The sequence below is a fragment of the Pipistrellus kuhlii genome, unplaced genomic scaffold (assembly GCF_014108245.1).
Source record: "Pipistrellus kuhlii isolate mPipKuh1 unplaced genomic scaffold, mPipKuh1.p scaffold_m20_p_24, whole genome shotgun sequence".
Lineage (NCBI taxonomy): Eukaryota > Metazoa > Chordata > Mammalia > Chiroptera > Vespertilionidae > Pipistrellus > Pipistrellus kuhlii.
Window position 1 is genome coordinate 7,015,610 of NW_023425523.1, and position 24,478 is coordinate 7,040,087.

The window sequence follows — 24,478 nt, forward strand, 5'->3', positions numbered from 1 at the left end:
AGGGTCCCCACCACTCGCCAGCCTCGGTCAGATGAGTATATTATAGGTTAACCACAGGGCGGGTTCCGCTCGGGGAAATTCCAAGGAGGACCATGTGGTACCGAGGGCTTTTTCCCCTTTCACTCCTATTTGAATTCCGAGACAGAAAGAGAAGGGGGCAGACTAGAGTTAGGAACCTAGTTTTTTTACAGCAGTTGGGCTGACCTCACAATAGGGTTTCTGGTATTGAACAAAGAGAGAGCCGCTCTTTTCCATTTAAAAAAAATTTTTTTTTTTTATTGATTTCAGAGAGGAAGGGAGGAGAGAGAGATAAAAACATCAATGATGAGAGAGAATCACTGATTGGCTGCCTCCTGCATGCCTCCCACTGGGGATCAAGCCTGCAACCTGGACATGTGCCCTTGGCTGGAATCGAACCTGGGACCCTTCAGTCCGCAGGCCGACACTCTATCCACTGAGCCAAACTGGCTAGGGCAGCTCTTTCCATGTTGAATAGATTTCCCTTGGACATTCTGATCCTAGGAGTACATGTCTGACGGCACCACCAGCACTTGGTGGGAAGTGTTTTGTAGGGCGTCCTGAAAGTCTCTGAGAACAATAAACGTCCTGCAAATGAATGAGAGCGATGCACTATGTGGGGTTTGTGTTATCTTTGCAAAAACTGAAAGAGCGATCTAACGAGTTCTGCCTTTCCATTGAGGGGCCCACTGGCGAGACCGGTCCCCTGGGCGAACGCGGGCATCCTGGCCCTCCGGGGCCACCTGGTGAGCAAGGCCTTCCTGGCGCGGCGGGAAAAGAAGGCGCAAAGGTACGAACACTCAGATGGATGCTGTTCTTGGGCAACAGCATCCATCTGCTGTCACTCTAGCTCCGTAGCACTGGTCCATGGTTGCACTAACTACACGGTGGTGGAGTATTCCAATGAATGTCAGGAAGAAATGTCACTGAAATGTTCACTTTGCTGAACTTCAAGGCATGACCGAACAATGACATAAGAAGTTTGCTCCATTGACTATAAAACCATCCATTTATGTACATATGAAATATCTATAAGTCAGGTTACTGTATTTTAATGTATGTGGCCTTTCCCATCGTATTCCCACCGTGAAATGAGAGTCATAGGTTAGGGGAGCTACAGTTTGGTTTGTGGACACATGGGTAGAAACCACCCCCTATGACAGATGTATGTTATATCCCTTAGGGCGACCCAGGTCCTCAAGGCGTCTCGGGGAAAGACGGCCCGGCAGGTCTCCGTGGTTTCCCAGGCGAACGAGGTCTCCCTGGAGCTCAGGTACCATCACCGTGCATGGCATTGCTTGTTAGAAACATTTGCTTTGTTTTAACTAAATAAAGATCATGACTAATGAAAGGGAAACATGTAAGCATATGCATGGATGATCATCTATAGAGCAATACGTGTGTGTGTGTGTGTGTGTGTCTAAAAACACCTCCCAACACCCTCATTTTACCCATCATGCATGTCCTCGAATTTATATTCTGTTCACATCGACTCATTGTCTTGGTTTTCCCCCCACTTTTCCCAGGGTACACCTGGCCTGAAAGGAGGAGAGGGTCCCCAGGGCCCACCAGGTCCAGTGGTAAGTATGATTATGATAAACAACCGTGCCAGCCGTGGCTGCAAATTACGGCTCTCCTTTCATTATTCTCCCGCTGAGATCCCACAGCGTGTGGAGAGGAAATAAACATGTGTCAATCAAGCCAGCCAGCGCTGGGCTGCTGCTAATTGCTTGCACTAATGAGTGCAGAAACAGAGAGTTCAGAGGACCAACAGTCCTGCCCCTCCATGCTGTCGGGAGGGAAAGGCGCTGTCTTGCCTCCAAAGTTGTAATTTGTCTGATTCTGAGTACTCAATGAGACTTGAATGTTATCAACGCTTATTTAGACATCGCAGAAGCACGGAAAGTGAATATCCATGTGTGTGTTCTCCAGATGGCTTTATTTAGTTAATGCAACCACATCAAATAATTGGCAAATGAGTAAATATTAGATTCCTTTTTTGAGAGACCTGGTCAACCCCTAGGAAAGCAATCTAATATGACTTTCCATCAATTCACCTTGGTTCTTCACCTGTATCCTGAAAGGTTAACAAGAACAGCCAACAAGAACAGCCGATCTACCCTCTTCTTGCTGCTTTTATTTCACTAATCTTAGAAGCTAGCAGTTGCCTCAAATTATCTCTCAACTTTTTACACATGTGGAAGTCACTCCAGTTCCACATTCAAAATGTTTCCTTAATTTCCCCCTTTTCGTAATTTCTACGACCACTGCCTTTGTCAATCTCTTTCCTTTGTTTCTTTGCTTATTTGTGTTTAAGCAACATTTCCTTGTCTTCACTTTCTTACCCTCTCAGCCAGTGGTTCCCATTGCTTCTAGGTGAAAACACACCCCTAACTATGCCCTTCCTTTGTGTGTGTGTGTGTGTGTGTGTGTATGTATGTGTGTATGTATGTATATATATGTGTGTGTATGTATGTATATATATGTATGTGTGTATGTATGTATATATATGTATGTGTATGTATGTATGTATATGTGTGTGTGTGTGTGTGTGTGTGTATATATATATATATATATATATATATATATATATATATATCTCACAGTCCTATGCTGCCTGCAGAATCCAAAATCCTTACGTGATCAATGAGTTATCATCACAATTTGGTCCCAATCACCATAGTCTGTTTTATTAATGTTACCTTCGGGGTATTGACTAAGTAACGGGACGTGCAGGATTGAGACACCCAGGGGTAGAGAGGGATGAAGATTTTGCTTTTATTCATGTGAAGGAAAAAGGTACTATTGTAAGTTGAATTCTTGGGGGAAAGAATGTGAATAAAGAACGTGAAGGGTAAATGACATAGAAAATGAAATGATATTGCAAGTGTTTATTCTTTCAATTATTAATGCTACGAACTTTACAATCATTATCTTCATGGTCTTTATAACTTGGCCAGGTAGATACTCTTTTTCCCCTTTTAAAGGCGAGAGACCTGAGGCTTAGAGAAGGTAAATGAGAAGCCTGAGCTTATAGTCCTTTGAGGACAAAGATGCATAGACTCCTTTCCGCTGTGCCTCTCTCACTGGAGACATCTACTTCAGTTCTCTCCTCTCAGTCTCATTTGTCCAAGTCCTCTTGATTCTTCCCGACTCCTGGGAGCAGCTGTCAAAAGGAAGAGAGTTAGAGGAGCTCATATTCCAGCTCACTGTGCTCTTTATAAGTTACTTAATTTAAATGAATCAGAATTAAACTACTTAAGTAAATGGGCAGGTTGAATCCTTGGATGCCCATTCTCTTTCCTTATAATCCATTCAGTCAGAAACCCAGAGCAGGCTGTGTCCCATCGCTGTGACTTCCTGTACAGGGGGGTTTCCTGGCCTCGGCCTGGTCTAGCTGGGAGGCCCCTGGGGCATGTGCAGGGGGATAGCAATGCCTAGATTTGCATCAACCACGGGTTCTGTTTGAGGACGGGAGATCGCTGTAGGTGGGGCCCTCGATATGAATACCCCCAGAAAAATCTCTTGTGAATCCTAGCTTGAGAACATTTGTAATTTCGCAATCAGTTACCAGGTATATACTACTGTATTTTCATAAATTATGAAAATTAGAATCTTTGTGCTTCAGCTTACAGAAATCAGTCAAAACAGACACACTAGAGAGATAACTCTTTGCTTTATGACTTTTTGAGTACAGCTCACTGTATGAAACGGTACATGTAATATACTTTCATATTATCTATTACATTTTATCGCAGTCAGTATTTTAAAATTCTGGACAAGATCCCCTAAATGGGCATTTCCTTCAAAGAGCTATGGCTTTCAGAGGAAGCCAGGTAGGAAATAGGTAAAATAACCAATAATAAATAAGTGATATATTAAAAGACAGACCAAAGAAGGCAAGGTGAGAAAAATGATTTTTGCCTAAAGGAATGATGTTGGCATTGGAGCCATAAATAAAAGATCATTTGATGAAAGAAAAGCTAGGTTTTCAGTCTAAGCAGAGTCTGGAAGTGCTTACCGGCGTGTAGCTCCTCTGAGCACAGAACTGCGGTGTCATGTTCTTGAAGGTTGGTGGGCTGGGAGTAAATGTGTATGGAGAAACATTTTTTCTTAAAATATATTGTTATTGATTTCAGAGAGGAAGGGGGAAGGAGAGAGAGAGAGAAAAACATGAGTAAAGAAAGAGAATCATAGACTGGCTGCCTCCTGCCCGCCCCACACTGGGTATGGAGCCCACAATCCAGGTGTGTGCCCCGACCGGGAATGGCACCTTGTCCTCCTGGTTCATAGGTCCATGGTGCTCAGCCCCTGAGCCACGCTGGCCGGGTGAGAGACATTTTATTAATATTCTCACTGACGACAAAGTTATCCCCACAGGACGCTGTGACTTTGGGCCTCCTAAGTCTGGCAGCTCCTGGAAGCACCATGTTGCACCTGAGAGCTGGCAATAGATGCCCATCCAGGCACAGGCGTGCTTTCTGCCTCAGGTTCACCTGCTATTTAATAAATAGCCATCTGAGTGCGTGCCCAGCAGAAAGCATCGGGGCTGGACGGCCAGCGAGGAGGGCAGGCAGCCTCCCCGCTCCCATGCTGAGCACAAACGGGCCTTGCTTTATGTTTATGCAAATGCACAATATGTGCAAATGGGTTGTGCGAGCGAATTCTCAGATGGCTTCTGCCACCTGTGTCATCATAAAGCACCATCAAGGAAAATGTATTCCCTAAATAACCTCTTTTTCATTTTTTTCCCCCTGATATGGCATCTTCCTTATTACCAACATCATTTCTCAGAAAACGAGGTGATTCAGAGAGATGTAGTAGTGTGTTGCATACAAGCCCTGGAGTTTTACAACAACCACGTTTGTTTTGCTTTGTTCCTGGGAGAAGTGGGGGGAGGGGGGAGACCATGTGGGGGAAGGGGATGAGGGGCAGAGCTGCGGAGGCTGGATGGCGAGCTGCACAATCACGCAGTCCATCCTCTTCCCCTTCCCCTCCCCGGGGCTCCTGTTTCAGGACCCTCCCTGACCCTGCCACCTCGCATCTCCTCACTGCATGCTAATATCTCTTCTCCTGCACTTTTCCTGAGTTTATAAACCTTCCTATCCAGTTCCTATTCGTTCTGTTTTCTCCCCTGCATCCCTTCCTGAGGACCTTATTTTCAGTGCCTCCACTTACTCCTCAAACAGGGAAGCCGGAGTTCTTAGAAGGATTACACCTGTGGAGGAATCGGGCCATGATAGTTTCAAAGCTAAAGCAGGTTTTCTCTAGGGGACCGGGTAGATCTCGGGATATTGTTACATCCAAGCAGGAAGGAGCGAAGGGTGGGGATGGCGGTGCAGCTCGATGGCAGAGGCTGAGGCAGTACAGGATTTGGAGTTCATCATTCAGAATTTGTGCTCTAACTGGTGGCATTGCGTGACATGTTATCAGAATGTTTGGCTTCACTGGTCTAAACTCTTTGTAATCTGCAAGAAGAGGGAGTCAGAGAGAAGAAAATGGTTTGCTCACGATGGGAGGAGGCTAGTGGTTCCAGGGCTGGGAAGGAAAAGGCCATACACACAGTGGACACACTGCTGAGGGCCTACTGTGTGCCAGCAATGACTAGAATTGCTGGAGATTGGTGAGGAGGAGAAAACCAGCAAAAATTCTACCCTTGTGAAGGTAGAATTGAAGCTACGTTTAAACCCAAACATGTTCGTTTCAGATGCAGTTATTTATCTGACAATTATCAAGCCCTCCATTTTTACTATAGCCAGTAATGGAGAAATGCAGTAATTCCCACCACTATAAATGTCTACGCTTTATGGAAAAAAATGCATTGAATGTGTTTGTTCAAGGGCTAATACCCACCATCATACATCTTGTATTCCCAGGCACAAGACTCAGACTCTCAGTGTTTTTTGAAATGTGTAAATGGGTTCTCTTTTTATTATTGGGTTTAAATTTCCATTTTTAAACAAAAAAATCGGACCTCTTTAGTGATTCAGCTGCAACTAGAAGATTGATAGGTTTATTCTGTTCAAAGTCAGCCTGGGGATATTCTAATGAGACTTGCAAGTTTTTAATGTGATTTGCTTAATCGCCACGTATCATTAGAGATTTTCCCTTTTCATCTATAGATGTATATAATGAAATCATTGAAGAGCATGCTGTTATTAAAAATAGCTAGACGTACCGATTGTTTGAAATAACTGACAGAAAAGGAAATTGCAGCTGTACTTTTGGGAGCAAATACATATGGAAAAAGTTTTCATCTGTTGTTTTGAAATTAATGAGCTGTGACATTATCATGAGCAGTGTTTTAACTACAGAAAAGTAATATGTTTTCATTGTTAATTTTAATGCAGTTTTCACAGGCAAGATGGCAGTCTGAAGTTTAATATTATTAATTCTCCAAGGGAGTCATTAAACTAGTTCAGCTTTGTACTGTAAAAATATTACATAATATCTACCAACTATGGGCATTGTCATTGATTCAAATCAACATTCTTTCTCTCTCTCATGTACATGAAAATATTGTATTGGTTTTAAATATTAAACATACTTCACTATAAAACTAAAAAAGAATTATTTTCTTTCTTTAAAAAATATATTTTATTGGTTTTTTTACAGAGACGAAGTGAGAGAGAGAGAGATAGAAACATTGATGAGAAACATTCATCAGCTGCCTCCTTCACACCCCCTCCTGGGGATGTGCCCTCAACCAAGGTACATGCCCTTGATCGGAATCGAACCTGGGACTTCAGTCCACAGGCTGATGCTTTATACACTGAGCCAAACTGGTTTTGGCAAAAAAGCATTCTTAAGTAAAAGCCATGAGTTATTTTCATGTACTTCCAGGTCATCAGGTATCAATTAAGAAAATATATATTTTTCTTAATTCTTATACCACATCATTTCAGGAAAATATACATTCAACTGGAGGTTTTTTTTTTCTCCTGCAAATCTGGGAAATTTCTATTGACTACACATGAGGACATTTAGATAGATCCTATACTTTTTAAAGCCATTATGTTCACAGACTTGATAAAAAGACTAACGCATATCTCTAATTGATTAATAATTTTACATTTAAATGAAAAAATAGATAACATCTTCAAAAAATTAAGTACATATGCCTTTGAAATTATGTTATCGTATCAATAATATTTCCTAACGCTAGTATTGGACTAGACATGATCTTTGAACTGGTGAGCACAGCTGTTCTTGTTGGGGATTTTGTAACTGTCTAAAAATGACCTTTGCCCTGTGGACTGTCAGACCCCACCGCCAGCTCCCTGTTTCCTCAGCCTGCATCCCCTGTCCCGTCACTAGTAACCCGTGTCTTTTCTCCCGTGTCCAGGGCTCCCCCGGGGAGCGGGGGTCGGCGGGCACCGCGGGCCCCATCGGATTGCCAGGGCGTCCCGGACCCCAGGGCCCCCCCGGGCCAGCCGGAGAGAAAGGTGCTCCTGTAAGTAATTTCAAGGAGGAAAACATATTACCCTGCCGCCCTGCAAAAGTTATTACTTTTTATTCAAGGATATTAGCTCTTCACACGCCAATGCATTCTCACTGCCTATGTGCCCTGCATAGAAACACACTTCTTTATTTTTATAAGAGAATATTTCAAATTCAATGAAATGAGCTGATATTTTTCCACACCTTGTGAAACCCTGATTCTGTGAGGGAATTGGATATTATTAATGTAAAAGGCTTCTGATTTGGCTCCTTTAAGAAAAAAAATAAAACTGGGGTTTTGATTAAAACTATATCTTGCCACTATATTTTAGAACAGTGTGCACTTTTTTCTTTTCTTGTCATACAACTTTTTATTTTAAAAAATATATATTTTTATTTATTTAAAAGAGGGAGAGAGAGAAAAAAAATCCATGAGAATCATTGATTGGCTGTCTCCTGCACATCCCCACTGGTGATTGAGCCCACAACCCGGGCATATGCCCTTGACCAGAACCGAACCTGGAACCCTTAAGTCCACAGGCTGACGCTCTATCCACTGAGTGACACCAGCTGGGGCAATATGACTTTATTTCCAGTCATTTTCATGCAAGTGAAACTAATAGAAAGTGGTGGCTCTTCTCATGTGATTTGAATTGGGGTCTACAGTGAATGAGATGGGAAACATCTGGCCAAATCTTACATTTATTGGATTTTTAAATTTTTATGCTTGTGATCATAAGCTATATTTTGTTCACTAGGTTTATGTTGCTGTGTCAAGATCTCTTCCCTTTTTTTGTTTCTGCTTTTGACAGAACCATACTAATATTCTAAAAAATAAAAGCTTTCTCTCATCCCCCAAGATGAAAACACAAACTCATTCAGTAAATGTAGATGAAAATCAGACATCATATGCAAAAATGAGTTTAATACTTTTGTATACATGTCAGTCTTGAAATATGTCGTCTAGTCTAAACCTATAATTTTTTTATATTTTTATTGATTTTTTTTTTTTAGAGAGAGGAAGGGAGAAAGATAGAGAGTTAGAAACATCGATGAGAGAGTCATCGATCAGCTGCCTCTTGCACACCCCCTACCGGGGATATGCCCGCAACCAAGGTACATGCCCTTGACCAGAATCGAACCCGGGACCCTTCAGTCCCCAAGCCGATGCTCTATCCATTGAGCCAAACTGGTCTTAAACCTATAATTTTAAAAATACTTTTTTTTAATTATGAAGACTTAGTTTTAGATTAAGCTTGTTGAGTTCATTGTCCAAACATTTTCTCATGTAACTGTGATATTACTCAAAGGTTTCCATATTAAAATGATTGTGGTCTGTAAACTATTGCATTTCAGAAACATGTGGAATGTTAAAACAAGGCCATGCCCCTTTGTCCAGAAAGGAAGATGGCAACAATATTTTGTGGGGATCAGATGAAACTGTAATTCTAAATCACTTTGTAGAATATGCATGCAAAGTTTATTAAAAATATAAGGAAGGTCATAAAGCTATTGCCAAGGTGGGCAGAGTACTAGCAAATGCGTTTTCATGGATTTTTAGCCCTAACAACAGTGTCTGGCCTCAGAGTCCAAACAGAAAGGCTCAGCGAGGTTTTGCAAACATCAAGCATCCGATTTACGGATATGCGAAACTTGATTAGAAAATGTGTGTTCGAAATAAAAATTCTCAGACGAATCAGTCATACCTGCGGACCATCGCCCGCGCTCTCTCTCTCGTTATCAAGGAGAGCATCCTGATCTGGGAAGGAAGTGATGGCTTTTTCTGTGTTCTCCTTGACAAAATGGGTTTTTCTTGAGAACCTTAGGCAATCGCTTTGCAAATATGGAAGCTGGAGTGTGACCCCTAGTGCTGCTCCTTAAAGTGGTAACAACTAGCTAACACGTAGGTTCCTTACAACCAAGTGACTGTCTGTTGGCTTTTCAATTGCAGGGAGAGAAAGGGCCCCAAGGCCCCGCCGGCAGGGACGGAGTTCAAGGCCCCGTGGGGCTCCCGGGGCCGGCTGGGCCCGCCGGCTCCCCCGGGGAAGACGGAGACAAGGTTAGTCCCCTTTCTTCATTCGTGTATCCTGTGACAATGACTAGGATCAGGTGAAACTGTAGTTCTACATCACTTTGTAGAATATGCATGAAACATCTACTAAAAATATAAGGAAGGTCACAAAACCTATTGCCAAGGTGGGCAGTGAGCAAATGGCATTTTCATGGATTTGTAGCCCTAGCGTTAACCTAAGGTTAGACCCCCAATCTGCAGGTATCTTCCCTGAGATTTCATGCATTTCACATGGGCTCCAAAGCTTTATTTCCGAGGCTGGGGATTAGTAAGCTTCCCATGAAATACGTGGGATAGAAACAAGGACAGGGAATAGATACAAGAACAAAGAGAAGGAGAAAAAAATAGCAGGTGCCCAAATTGCTGATTTGTGTGTATGCTTTTGGAATGAATGTGAGATTAACGTAATCAATTACTTGTGTATTACCCAGCCCTTGCATCTTGGGTATTGCGGAGTAAGGACTTGGGAATGGGCTGCAGACATGTTTGGTCATCTGGCACCTCTCTCTCTTCCTAACCTAAAAGGTTCTTCATTCTTCATGTATAGCTGTGATGTGTCCGAGTTTATATACTGTCTAATGTTATTGTGAGGCACTATAGCAACACTGGTGAAACAATGTGCAACGTTTTAGCATTTTGGAAAGTAGGAGAAAAAATACTTTTTCATTACTATGTAATTATACATTTTTAAATAAATCAATGTACTTCTGTTATCGGACAATTGTGGTAATTTCTCAGACAAAATGCATTTTATAAATTAAAAATCCTGTTGCAATATTCTTCCAGGTTGAGTTGACTTTAGTCTGTGTTGTAGTCAATTCCAGAAAGTGAGAAGCAGAGGGAACGTGCCTTTTATAATTTAAATAGGGACATTAAGGGCTAGCCTACAATTACGTAAATGTCAGATTTAATAGGGAGATGATGATGGTGATGATGATACATTGGTATGGAATACTCCAGATAAACTTTACCTCGAATTTTCCGATACAGGGTGAAATTGGTGAACCCGGACAAAAAGGCAGCAAGGGTGACAAAGGAGAAAATGTGAGTTTCCTGCTTTGTGGTAAGGGGGCATTATTCCCTTAACTCCTTCTGCTATAACCACGAATAGAAAGTCAGTGCTCTTATTTTCATATCGGAAGATAATACTATCCGCACTATAACATTTGGGATTCAATCTATTCCATTTTTTAAATTTGATTTTTAAATTACAATTTATATCCAATATTACTTTGAATTCAGTCAATCCTAATAAAGTCCCTTTCCACTATCCTTCTCGAAGTATTCCAAAAAATCAAGAGAAGGGAAGACTTCCTATCGGACTTTACTAGGCCAGCATTATCCGAATTCCAACGCCCAATAAAGACACGACAAAAAGAAAATTATAGGCCAGTATCCCTGATGAACATAGATGCTTAACCCCTCAACAAAATATTAGCAAACTAAATACAGCCATACATTAAAAAGAGTATACGCCATGACCAAGAGGGATTTATTCTGGGGATGCAAGAATAAATACCCGTAAAACAATACCTATGATACACCACACAAACAATGAAGGATAAAAACCACATGGTTATGTCAGTAGATGCACACAGGACATTTGATAAAATCCAGCACCCATTTATGATACCAAGTCTTAGCAAAGTGGGAATAGAGGGAACATACCTCAACTTACTTAAGGCCATGATGACAAACCCACAGCCAACCTCATCCTCAGAGTATGTTCAGATCTGTGCAGTAATCCCAACGAGCAATTCACCTGCCATCATTAGCTCAGATTTCCGTGAGGTTTAGAAACAAGTGAAGTTGTTGTGATGAAAAGAATGTTGACCTCGTTCACACCTGGAAGGGTTTCGGGTTGCCTGGAACTTTGCTTTAAGCACTTTTCCCCAGCTCGGAGTGGCTGTGCTGAGGAGCTGTCTAATCCCATGATGCTCTCATGCCTGGATGGTTTATAAGGCCTGGTCAGCATTTACATATAAGAAGTAAGGTAGCAGGAAACATGTATGCGTGTAAGACTAATAAGCCTACTCAGGTCTATTGCTCACAATACGGAGTGTGACTAAACAATGCTCAGTTCCACGTGTTTCCATATGGAGCAAAGTCTTCCATACACCACTACATCCCCCTGTAGCGGGCCCCCACCTCCTAGTGTTCACTTAGGATGACAGCACCTAGGTGAACTTTCCATGTGCTCCTTCTGACTCATATATCCCTCATTCAAAACTTTCAGATGTGAAACTTCACCGCTATTTATGTTAGCACAGAAACCCACTTCTAAATATCTGCAACATCACAGAGAGGAGTGGCTTTCATACCTGCTGATGTAGAATGGATTGCAGCTATACACCTGGGGTCTCAAGGACTAAACTCAGAAATGGTTGACTGAGCTACATTGAAAAGACTTCTTTTTATCACCCAGCGTAGAGAATGCCCCGCCCTATACTTCTGAGACCCTCCTGGCCTCAGTGTCAGAATTCCTGATTCTTCTCTCCCCCTAGGGTCCTCCTGGCCCCCCAGGTCTTCAGGGTCCTGTCGGCGCCCCTGGAATTGCGGTAAGTGTCCCCCCTTGCCCAGCCAACTAAATCCTTACAGTCCCCAATTAAATTCATGAACTGCTGCATAACCAGACTATTTGATATTGTTTGTATGCTTACCATGGACTGAAATGTAAAAGATCTAGCAGCTAACCAAGCTGATCTTTATAAACAAAAGCCATTCTGACTTCTTCTCACAAGAGTCCCTACCCAGTTGGGAAGTACATTGTAGTCAATGCTGAGCGTTATTTCCCCCTTATTACAAAGCTTTTATCTCACTTGGCATACGCAAGCAAATTAAAATCAGCCAAACCCCAGAAACAAAGAATCTGAACAAAACAAACAATGGGATATTGGCAGCAGAGCGTGGAAGTTTAATCCACTTGCTTTGCTTCTCGTTCACTCCTGTCTAGATCAGCTTGGATTCAACTAGAAGCGCTTATACTTTTATGATGACTTGCACCCCATGATGGTCTTCCCACTTTGTGATCATGTCCCTTGTTCTCCGCCAGGGAGGTGACGGGGAGCCAGGGCCCAGAGGCCAGCAGGGGATGTTTGGACAGAAAGGGGATGAGGGAGCAAGAGGTTTCCCGGGACCCCCTGGTCCCATCGGTCTTCAGGTACGTTGCTCTCTGCCTGTGTCCTCTGTCATTCCTCCTCCTGCACACCAGGTTTTCTGTTGGATGTAAAACAAAGCAGAATGTTGGTACCTGGCTAACCCTAAGAGCTGTTTTTCTTCTATGTGTATCTGAACTTTATCTTCTTACCTATTAATTTTCCTTTTTCTGGAGCTGTATCAGCCCCCGTTTCTGTTCTTGGTATTTATTTAGCCCATCTTAGATATTCCATCTGCTTTCCTTATGCTTGTGTTTGAAAAATGAATCTTGTTTAAGTCTGATCAGCTGCAGGAAATTGTTAGAAGGGTTTTTTCATTTTGTTTTGTTTTCGTACATGTCATAGCAAGAAAATTGGTATTTCAGATGGCTAGCAAAAATTAAAAGCATTCTGAGCAATAGCAACTGCCAATCACAACCACCAACAGAAAATACAAATAGCAAATGTTAGAGTAATGGGTAACATAAGCAAAACAACAGTGAATGGGTCATTTAAAGTCACATTTGAAGCTGTGATGTGCATCCTACAGAGCACATTCAGGAGAGGAAGTGTTTCTGTAAACACTTAGAACAACAGCACCTAGTTGAATCCAGCACCCATTTATGATACAAAGTCTCAGTGAGGAGTTTTCAGACAACATGCGGACTGGGACTGACGTCTGTCCTGCTGGTTACCGCTGCCTTTGGCCCTCACAGCTTCACACGGAACAGCGAGTTCTCCTTTTCCTCTTGCTTACTCTGCACCTGCCCATGATGCTCTAGCACAGCGGTCGCCAACCTTTCATAACTCATGGACCACCAGTTGGTGACCGATGCTCTGATTACAAAATTTTGTTTTAAGTAACATTCAAGGACCATTTTAATATTAGTTATGTCACATTAGAAGTTTTAGAAATGTTCAAATTAAATCATCTATTCACTGCACTTAAACATTTGTGAGGCTACAGAAAAGTAAGTAGAAGTGGAATTGGTATAAATTTAATTTTCTTATTTTCACAAGTAAAGTCCCAGAGTATTGATGTTCAATATTTAAGTAGTTTACCTATATAATTATACAAATTACATCATAAACTATATAATTATGTTATCATAATTATTATTGTTATAAAACTCATTGAATGTCTACCAGTGAACATGATATCATTTTCCACTTTTATTTTAATGTCAAGATAAATCCTTTTAAATTTGGAAAATGCAAAGATTTTATTTTTATATTACTGCTGAAGTATTTTATACTTATTAGACAGTAACAAGCAGTCATGAGTATTACTCATCAGTGTGTGAAAAACACGTATTTGAAGACAACAAGACATTAAAAATTAGATTGCCAATGGGTATGGTACCATTCTCTTCCCGCTTTCTCATTTAAGAGATTGCTCTGAATTCTATAAGGGAATTCAGGAATTGAGTTTTCATGATTAAAGAAGATGTCTGGTAGCTTATGCTTATAACATATTACATAAAAATTACCTTCATTTCCACAACTTGATAAATGTGCTGTTTGATAAGGTGACTCAAGAAATCGATGCATTAAGAAATTGATTCTATTTTGCCATGGCTACATCTTTAAATCAGGAATCTGAAAAGATGTTAATATGATTAACATTTTCATAATTGATCTACATCCTTTAATTGAGTCTTCATGGCAGCATAGATTTTAGCAATTATAATAGACCTAAATAATAATGATATAATGCTCTGGTTAAATGACTTGCTTTTTCAGTTTGAAGTTTACTCTTTGTATGCATATGAAAGAGACATAAAATGAACGTCTTTGGCCTAAATTCACTTTTTCATGTCATCACTTTAGTGGCAAATGATTTGAAACTGACAGACCTTAAAACAGAGTCTCTTCCTGTGTAAATTACTCCCAGGAAAAGCTTAGGACGCACGGAAACCGATTCACCGGTGTCATTTGGGAGGTTGAGCTCTGCAACAAGAGAACCCGACCTGTTATGTCTCAATTAGTTTTAATAACAAGAACATTCATCTTAATAAAATCAAACTATAATCAGACTTCATCAGAAAGAAAGAAATTTTTCAATTTTTTTTCTATTGGGAGGTTCCTATTGAGTTAATTTTAGGGATGACCATACACATAAAGAAACGATGCAATGCAGAGCTGGGCTTGTTCTGAAAATAAAACGATCCACTCCCATTTATATATAATTTAATTTGGGGATCCCAAAGTAGATGTGAGAAAGTTCAAGGTAAAGGACAGTAATTTCCCATGAGGCTACAGCCAGGTGACATCGGAGTGCAACCTGCTCTGTGAGTTCTGATAACAAAGCCTACGTGTTCTTCGTAAGTGTAGATATAAGATCTCACCACGTGTAGTCAATTCTTATATGATAAGTATTTTTATATGATAGTTTCTGAATCTTTTCATTTTAAAGTTGTAACTTAACTTTATATTTAACTTTTGGTTGTATTTCAGAAATTGGCCAAGTATTTCTTTTTCAATAAATGAGCGACTTTTGTGGTTTTTCTGTTCCATTTTCTTAGGGTCTGCCAGGCCCACCTGGCGAAAAAGGTGAAAATGGAGATGTCGGTCCCATGGTATGTTTTGAATTTTAAGTATCAGACAGATCTGATGGGTTTCCATTTTATTAATATGTCCTGAAGGGTTATTAATGTGAACAGAGTTGTCCTAAAAGGCTATGGCTTTTCAAATGGATGCTCTCTCTTTCTCCTACCCAACCTGCGCCTGGGACCATTGCGTCTCTCTCATCATGTTGAACCTCTATTTTTTCTTTCTCACTTTGGGATAATGGTGAACACACCTGGGACTCTCACTGGGTGGTATATTTTTCATTTCTCTGTGTATATTCTGGAGGTGTAGATAAACTGTCACACTTCAATTATTTCTGAGTATTGAGCTCTGAACTTCCATGTGGTGTAAATAAAGGATAGTAGTCTCCCAGGATTTGAATAATTAGCAAATGTTAGCACAGTATTAAAATTAATTGTATTTTGAAAGTCTTCATTTAATAAGGAATTCTCAATTAATTAGAACACGATGGCATAATTTCCATTGATTAATTCTGGCTCTCTGATCTCATGGTTCATCTGAAAATGTGAAATACATACGTTTGTTTAGTAAGCACTGTACTGGGTAAGGAAACAGTTAGGTAAGATCGTTGACATTAATAATGAAATATAATGAATACACTTCCTAATTGTTTCTTTCTTTCAGTAAAGATTACTCCAATATTTACTTCCTTAAAATACATGTTTGACAATTTTACACTTGAACGTAGATTTTGTTTTCTTCAAATAAGAAATGTTTTTTTGTCATCACAATAAACTTAAAAGCAGGGGACATACAGGTGCAGATTCAGTAACTCTAAGCAGCTTCAGGCACTAAGCGAGCATCATGGATGTGACTGCTGGCTCCCTGAATACCAATGCATTCTCCCTGACCTGCGGGAAAGCTGGAGTAGACAAGCTTTTCAACCATGATATTAAAATAATCTGCGACCTTTAAAAAAAAAATACCAGTGCCCTGGTATTCACTCCTGACTAACCACAAGTGTGAGGTTACAGAGTCTGGCCATCCATAATTTATTAAAAGCGGCCAAGTTCATTTTAATGCATAACAAGGAGAGAGAACCATCGTTTTGGAAAGACAATGAGGCAGTTAATCGTATTTCAGTTCTAACCTATGGAACACATATACAAGTTTTAAAATTCTCTATAGAATTAAGAATTCAAAAGCTACTCAAGCGCCATTTCTTGTTCCAGCTTTGTTCCTTTTCCACACCAGCATTCTGGCATATCCTGGCATAAACTATTTCTAATTGTAGTATGAATTAATTATTTCAGATAGTAGCAATAGGCTTTTTAAATTTTTAAAAATATATCTTCATTTATTTTTAGAGAGATGAAGGGGGTGGGGGAGAGAGAAACATCGATGAGAGAGAAACATTGATTGGCTGCCTTCTGCACTCCCCATCTAAAACATGTGCATATGCCCTGACTGGTAATCAAACATGTGACCTTGTGGTGCACGGGACAATGCTCCATCCACTGAGCCACACTGGCCAGGCGCCTTTTTAAATGTTTTCCCTGCAGTTTTAATTTCCCCATTGCTCTGTATAAAGAAGTATTCGCTAATGTGGCGTTGTGTCCATCAAGAACATCTTACGAGCCGGAGGTGCTCACTGACTGATTTTGCAGGCTGAGACCTTTAAGTTTTCTAAGTGCATGTACTGTGGCCCTCACAAACCTATCAAACCTCAATGTCCATTTCTTACAGGGTCCACCCGGTCCTCCAGGCCCAAGAGGTCCCCAAGGTCCCAACGGAGCTGATGTAAGCACTGTGAAGTGGATGTTAATTACTTGGAAGCTGTATGGGTGTTGTTATCATTTAATGACCAATGTCTGCAGTACAAGGGAGATAACCCCTCTGTTGTTAAATGTTTAAGTGCAGAGTTCAAGGATCCCTAGTTACTCCAGGTCATTTTACAAGAAAAGAAACAGGCTTTTTAGGGAACTAATCACCATAAATATAAAAACAGGTGCAAAGTGTACATTAATTACTTATTGGTGAATTATTGTAGAAACACTAGCTTCATTAGAATAACCACATTTGTTCAATTCAACATACTAAGACTGGGCCTTACATATATGACAACTGTCCAGGGTTACTTTGGCTGAAGGCAGCCAAAGTTTAATCTTTATTGCTTACAATAGCTTGAGGAATGGTTTGTGATTAACTTTGATTGCCCGAGCCCAATACTATACCTCAAACCACCTTTACATATGCATGTTTCCGGTGACTTTTATCCAAAAGTTTGCATTTGTGTTTTCACTCCATAAAATATGTTTGAGTAACGTGTGCCTATATATCATGCACCTATCACTGTGTAAAATGTATCCTCTGAATTGTATAAATAATCTCCCCAGAGCTTGATAATTAACTCACTGTTCCAATATTGTAGGATTTTGAAATGTGATGTCATATTTATCTTGTTATCAATAACAAATGTATAGGCTTTGAGGTGATCACACCTCTGACTTCACCTTTTCACCAAGAATGAGGCTTCTATTGACTTTGCTGCTCTATGTCTGCTTTTAATTCTGGCCAGAATGTACCAGGAGCAGATGTACCAAAAATGCTTTTAGGTTCTCATTGTCCGTATATAATTTTGAGATTGAGTGGTGGCTGACTTTGTTTTTGGCATGGATCATCTAATTCCTCTCCAGAGTTGTATTTTGATCCACTACAAAAAAATCACAAAAATCATCCTCTAAATAGGACATGTTTGCTGTATGGAAGGATGAGTTTACGTTTTGTGTACCAGCTGGCAAGACTAGAGTTGGAAAATCTCGAGTCTTAACTTGAAAATTCTGGTGCATTTAAAAATCAGTTTCATTAAATTATTTGCTCTCCAGTGAATTCGACATCCCAGTAAAGGACCTGATTTTGTCCCATTTTTCCAATGATGTGGGAAATCCTTGCACATGCTTCTCTCTTTAAGAAGAACTAGGTACATACTTATGATTTATTATGTCATTATAAGGAGGATAACTGTGTTCCTTTTCCTCTCCTGCAGGGACCACAAGGACCTCCGGGATCCATTGGTTCCGTGGGTGGTGTCGGAGACAAGGTCAGAATGTAATGATTTACTGTTTGAAATGGCAAGAACAGAGGGCTTGGTAACATTGTCTCAGTTCCCAGGGCTGCTTTCTAAGTGTTTCACACACAGCTAGATGAACCCCAAGTCATCCTCTCCAGTAGCTCAATACGAGAAGTAGAAGGACTTGAGATACCATGGTTTTTGATTGCTAGGTGTTGCACAGATGGTGTACATGGAGTATTTCCTTTAATCAACCCAACCACCCTGTGATAAGGGTATTATTATCCACATGTCTAAACCAGGAAGGCTGAAGCCTAGAGAATTTCAGTGTTTGCATCAAGGTTTTATCAGTAGAAAGTGACTAAATCAAGATCTACTCTGACCCAGGTATGTCTGACTAGACTTGTGTCACTAATAACACTCTTTACTGAAATTAGAAGAGATTGGTGATGCAATGACATAAAGGAAAAACAGAATCCTTCCAACTACAAAAGAATTACTCATTTTGTCGTATGTGGAGTTCCATTTTCATTGCTATCACTGTGTCCTGTCTTTGGCGCTTGGTAAAGTAATTGGCATGTGCCATAACATCCGGGATAGCTTCCTTTTCTCATGAGCACCATCACATCTAAAAGTCTCCTCCTCTTCCTCCTCCTCGTGAAAATGACACACAATTTAGAAAATGCTTCTGATTTATTATTGATGCATTCATACTCATTTCTTAATAGAATTTTCCGAACATTGACATCAATTGTGCTTTCTGTAAAAACTAAAATAGCAGTTTTGGTGGCCAAAATTGAAATTTCATGACATAAAATATTATCCAGTAGAAACAACAGAAATTTCTTGAATTTTCTAGTTCTTAAATGCTATAGAAAAAGTTCTGTTGTTTGATCTAAAGTTTTATATACCATATCTTGCATTTAAATTGTTTTAATTTAAAATTTTAATGCTCAGAAAAGTAATGTGGTAGAATTAAAATATATTATTTGGATGTTTATTTCTGCTCAACACCTACATTCTAGTATTTTCAATGTAATTAACCCTATAGGACTGTTTTTTACATTTTTATTTTAGAGAGGGAGGAGGAGGAGAGAGAGAGTAACATTGGCTTGTTTATCCAATTATTTGTGCATTCAATTGTTGATTCTTGTAGATGCCCTAACCAGGGATCAAACCAGCAACCTTGGCCTGTCGGGTTGATGCTCCAACCAGCTGAGCTACCTGGGCAGGCCTATATGATTATTCAACTAATTTCTTAATTATTACATAGAAACACTATATTGAAACACTTTAAAGTTATTATCAAAGTGTTACTGCTTAAATAATCTATTTTTTTAGACTGATTATCTCTGTTTATATTCTTACGTTGGGAGTTTAGTGTTGAAAAGGTGCCAGTGAGCTGGGGGTGGAATTAAAGGATCATTTTTCACGAAGTCCAGTTGTCATGGGAACAATGGGGGGAGAGACCACCGTCTGAGGGTGTCCCTGTATCGCACAAGTGAGGACACAACTGTCCTCCTTCCCTTTGCATCACCCTGGGAGCACATGGAAACACATGGAAGGGAGTTAATAAATGTCATCAGAAAAGGTTCTGATGTTTGGTCTAAACACTGACCAGAACATTCATTGTGCGATGAATGAATGCACAAACAATTGGATAAACTGAATTGCTTCAAAATGTAACCTTTACTGCTTACAATGGTTTGAGGAGATGGTTTGTGGTTAGCTTTGATTGTCTGAGCCTAGGGCTGTACTTCAAACAGCCTGTACGTATGCATCTGTCACCCATGACTTTTCTCTAAAAGTTTGCATTTGTATCTCCCACCCCCCTTTTGGCTCTAATGCTGACTAGAGAGTTGTGAAGTCTAGTCTCTGCTTTGAGTTTTGCCCGCAGAGCACATTTTAAAACCTCTTAATAGCCTGTTCAGCCTCGTCCTCTGCAAAACTTTGGAGTGCAGTGGGAACCGTTGTAAGCACTTCAGTTGCTTCTTGGATGGTTTTCCTTCTGGAACTCCTGGGCAAACACGGGTGCCAGATGCTCGGAGCTCTGCGAGGCCCCCTGCCATGCTGTGTCCATGCGCTCACAGCCCGGCTGGTAACCCGGCCCACACCCAGTCTCGAGAAAGACTCAATTCCACTTCCTACCATCGATTCCACTTCCTACCCACCAGTGTCACCATCACAGAGAGTTTCATTTCTCACTCTTTTCCCCAAAATAGGCTTCTGTGTGATAGCCAGGCAGAAGTGAAATTCTGATTTTAATTTTTCTCAGCATCTGGAGTAATGCCATTTGCTGTAGATTACAGGTTTCTGATATCAGCTTTGGTTCTGGCTGAGTGCTTCCTCGTTTTTATTTTGGAAAATTTATTTCCAGTCACTAATTCAGTGAAAAAAAGTAATAAAGGGAAAGAAAAGCATAGCCGGGAGCCATGCTGCGCTCTGCTGAAAAATGTGTAGCCTGATTCCACGGAATACATATTCGCTACCGATGGATTTCTGCACTTGAGCGGTTTCCTCAGAGCAGAGATGGGACCAGCACAGGGCCTGGGGATGGAATGCATATATTATGACAAAAGGCACACAGAGCCATGTGCTCTCAACCTGAGCAAGTGTGTCACAGAATGAGGCAAAATGGTGGCATGCTGAGTAATAATTTAAAATTGATCACCTAGCTCTCTGCAGAATTTGTATCATTGCATATTAATTATGACTTTCTAGAATGAATATGGTGTAGCCTTGTTGATACTAGAAATACAGATTGATCTATTTGATGTAGATTTGTAACATTTTATTTTTTTACTTGGAATTTTGTCCTATTCAAAAGATTTTAAATGGGACATGACCTAACATTTTCACGACATTACTTTCTTCTTAAATAATTGTTCACTTATTTTGTGCATACCTGGCTCTCCTATACAAAAGGTAATTTGCATATGAACTTTTGACAATTGAACGCAGATGCATTGTTCTCTACATGAAGAGATTTTTTGTGGTGAAAACTTAACTTTAAATTTTAACAATTATTCAAACCTATCTCTTTGCTACCTGTCATTTTCCTCATTTGACAAAAATGGAACTAATCCTTAAGAATCTAGTTTAACTTTATAATGGACAAGGATTAAGACGCAACAACAAAATATACAGAAGGTGACTAGAAAAATAGTTATTTTCCCTCTAGTTCCAATTTCTGTGGTCTCACCAGGGGTTAACATGGTGGCTAAGAAGATATTTTGTTCATGGTCAATAGATTTCCTGTATTTCTTTGTATACTTTTTAGAGAGATTAATTTGTTGTTTATCGTTCCACTTATTTATGCATTCATTGGTCGATTCCCTGACCAACCAAACTTGGTTGTGTCAGGACGATGCTGTAACCGAGCTACTGGGCCCGGGCCTGATGTCCTGTGAGTTTTTCCCAGCTTCATGGAGCTATAATTGATAAAATTATAAAGATGTACAATTTGAGGCTCTGGTACAGCTACGCTTTGTGAAATACCTTTCTTCTCTCTCCTTGTATGAGTTTGACCGTTTTAAATTTCACATCTAAGTGAACTCATGCAGTAGACCGTAATATTCCATATAGAAAGCATTTGATCTGAATGGCAAACCAAAGATTTATTTTGAAGATATGAATAATGACAGATATATCACATATATCATTTCATCATACTCAGCTGAATGATTCATTTCTTTGTAAATAATATAAATACAATATTATTCTATTAAATATTACTTGTAAGATTTATTTAAAAACTGGAAATATTTGCTGTTCCTCTTGAGAAGAAAATTTCTTATACACAATGAAAGTACTTGATATTTTCCGTTGTTATGCAGATAATTCATGAAGTTAAAATATGTGCATATTTTCACTGAGGAAGGAATTATATACACAAGCTAGCCTGGCCCCCGGGATTCTGTTTCTGTTTAATGTAATGCATTTCAAACAAATGGATGAGCAATGGGAATATTTGAGAGAGCAGAGTTAAATGTTAAAGAGCATTCAGGCCTTATATTTTTTTTTAAATTTAGAACCATTTCTGCCTCAGAATTTGCTGGTACCTCTGATCGGGTCGATAAACATGGCACATGATTGTACTGATACGTTATTTGCCAACATTTTACATCCAAAGAATTAGTAACAGACTTTCCTAACCAAAACCTATTAGTCTTGGAGGCTTAGCTATCAGTGTGCTAAGGTAGAAAAATAACCATCCAAATGTAAAATATGTACATCCTCAAAAGGAGCAGTTTTAACTGGTATCTGTGCCTTTATGCAGCTTACAAAGACATTCTGTTTCTATGCTCTTTAGGCCTCTACTCCATACAGTTTACAGGAGAATCATACTACCAAAGGATTTGCTTATTTGTCGGTGATAAATTCACATTTTGGTACAAAAATGCCTGAAATTGTTGAACCTATACATTTAATTATATGATCATTGACATAGCACAAATACACCTGGGCTGGGAGCAGCGACAGTCTGTCCAGTGAGGGTGGTGGGACCCTGGGTGAATGATCTGCCTGGTGACTAACCAGTGAGAGTTGTAGCTTTGGCCTCCTCCCTGAGGAAGAAAAGGCAGTGACAGGAGGTTTCTTTGCTGTTAGAGACCAGAATGATTGCAGGGCAGGACTCAGACACCGTGGTCTTCACGGAAGGCGGTTTTATAAATGTGAGCCCTCGCTTCCATGTCCTGATGCTCATCCCATCTCTTTGTTTCAGGGTGAACCTGGAGAAGCAGGAAACCCAGGGCCGCCCGGGGAAGCAGGCACAGGGGTAAGCGCGAGTGTCCGGGGGCTCCCCTGAGATTGTCACGTCACCCACCTCCTGTAGTTCAGTTATTTGCCTGGCCTTTCCACTAAGAAAAGCAGACACTCGGAGGGTTTCCATTGAAGACTATTTCATATCCTCCGCGTGTTTTGACTAATGTAGGAATTGCACGAGTCACATTTGCGTTAAGGTAGAGGCTTCAGATTTGAGCTGTTGATGGTCTAAGGTTTTGTGGTGGGTTGTCCACAAAAGAAAGAAACAGACCAACATGGCTACATAAAAACAAAAACAAACAAAAAAAAATTGTGTTAGGATGGCCCTGTTCTCACTCAGGTCCGGTGAAGCCTGGTGAATTGGCCCCCTCGGGGAGGTCTTGGAAAATGTCTGGGCCCATTTGTGTTGTGGCTGGAAGGCACGTGGCTCAGCCGTGGACACCGGGGAGCTGTGCCACAGCTTGGCAATCCGTAGGCACTGCCCTGCGGCCAGAGTCCCCTGACCCGACCTGCACAGGCTAAGACACTGCTTTGCACGCATGTGCAAATGCTCCAGGGGCTCCCCTCCAGCGAGGAGCGAGTGCGAGCATGGAAGGCACTCTCATTCAAGGACGGGGCCCTTGTGGGCTTTCTCTAGAAGCCGCACCCGCCTTCTGCCCACCTCGTGGACTGCCACTAGCGCGTTCCTCTCTCGTGTCCCTCCTCCTCTGGTCACGAAAGGCGATGGTTTCCGTGGGAAGACTGGGAAGCCTAACACAGTGCTGGGAGCGCAGCCAGCAGATCACGGCTTGGAGTTCAGTGCAGGCCTGCGTGTCTCCCAAGTCCAAGTTCCCCGTCAGCGTCCTCGCATCACTGCATTAGAGCCGGGCCCGGCTTAGTGATGAAAACACCTGGAAACGGGAAAAGTGTGGTTTAGAGCTTGTAAGTAACAGCTCTCTCTCCTGTGTGCAGGGCCCCAAAGGAGAACGAGGAGAGAAAGGGGAAGCGGGGCCTCCCGGCGCGGCTGGACCTCCTGGCGCCAAGGGGCCACCAGGGGACGATGGCCCCAAGGGCAACCCGGTAAGTCGGGCCCCTTCCAAATGGCCCCGAAGCCAAGGCCACCTTGGAGCTGTCCGTAGGAAGATGAGAGATCACAAGACTGACTTTTCATAAAGCCAACACAGCCTCCGGCTGTGACATTGCTAAGAGAAGGGAGACATTCTCATGTGGTACTACCATGACCTTGACCTCTTAGACGTCAGAGTTCCTAAGAGAGAGTTTTCACTTACTTCCTTCCCTCTGCAAACCCCCTCTAGGGTCCTGTCGGTTTTCCTGGAGACCCCGGTCCTCCCGGGGAGCCCGGCCCTGCGGTGAGTGGCGTGGGAAGTACAGGGTGGGGGGTCCCGCGTGTCCATTGCTAATGGTCACAGGAAGCATTGAATTGCCTCGGAGGGAAGGGAGCGGCTGGGA

The 24,478-nt window shown here is 41.1% G+C and overlaps 1 protein-coding gene across 1 annotated transcript in view; it reads left to right on the top strand.

The window, feature by feature from the left end:
* Nucleotides 1-24,478, top strand: part of COL11A1 (collagen type XI alpha 1 chain) — a 146,215-nt gene that overhangs the window by 103,865 nt on the left and 17,872 nt on the right. Inside the window, exons 39-52 of the mRNA XM_036452783.2 lie at nucleotides 701-808; nucleotides 1,202-1,291; nucleotides 1,545-1,598; nucleotides 7,364-7,471; nucleotides 9,410-9,517; nucleotides 10,520-10,573; nucleotides 12,034-12,087; nucleotides 12,582-12,689; nucleotides 15,189-15,242; nucleotides 16,942-16,995; nucleotides 18,242-18,295; nucleotides 22,989-23,042; nucleotides 23,981-24,088; nucleotides 24,325-24,378. Coding sequence (XP_036308676.1) covers nucleotides 701-808; nucleotides 1,202-1,291; nucleotides 1,545-1,598; nucleotides 7,364-7,471; nucleotides 9,410-9,517; nucleotides 10,520-10,573; nucleotides 12,034-12,087; nucleotides 12,582-12,689; nucleotides 15,189-15,242; nucleotides 16,942-16,995; nucleotides 18,242-18,295; nucleotides 22,989-23,042; nucleotides 23,981-24,088; nucleotides 24,325-24,378 — 1,062 coding nt within the window. The remainder of the gene's footprint in view (nucleotides 1-700; nucleotides 809-1,201; nucleotides 1,292-1,544; nucleotides 1,599-7,363; nucleotides 7,472-9,409; nucleotides 9,518-10,519; nucleotides 10,574-12,033; nucleotides 12,088-12,581; nucleotides 12,690-15,188; nucleotides 15,243-16,941; nucleotides 16,996-18,241; nucleotides 18,296-22,988; nucleotides 23,043-23,980; nucleotides 24,089-24,324; nucleotides 24,379-24,478) is intronic.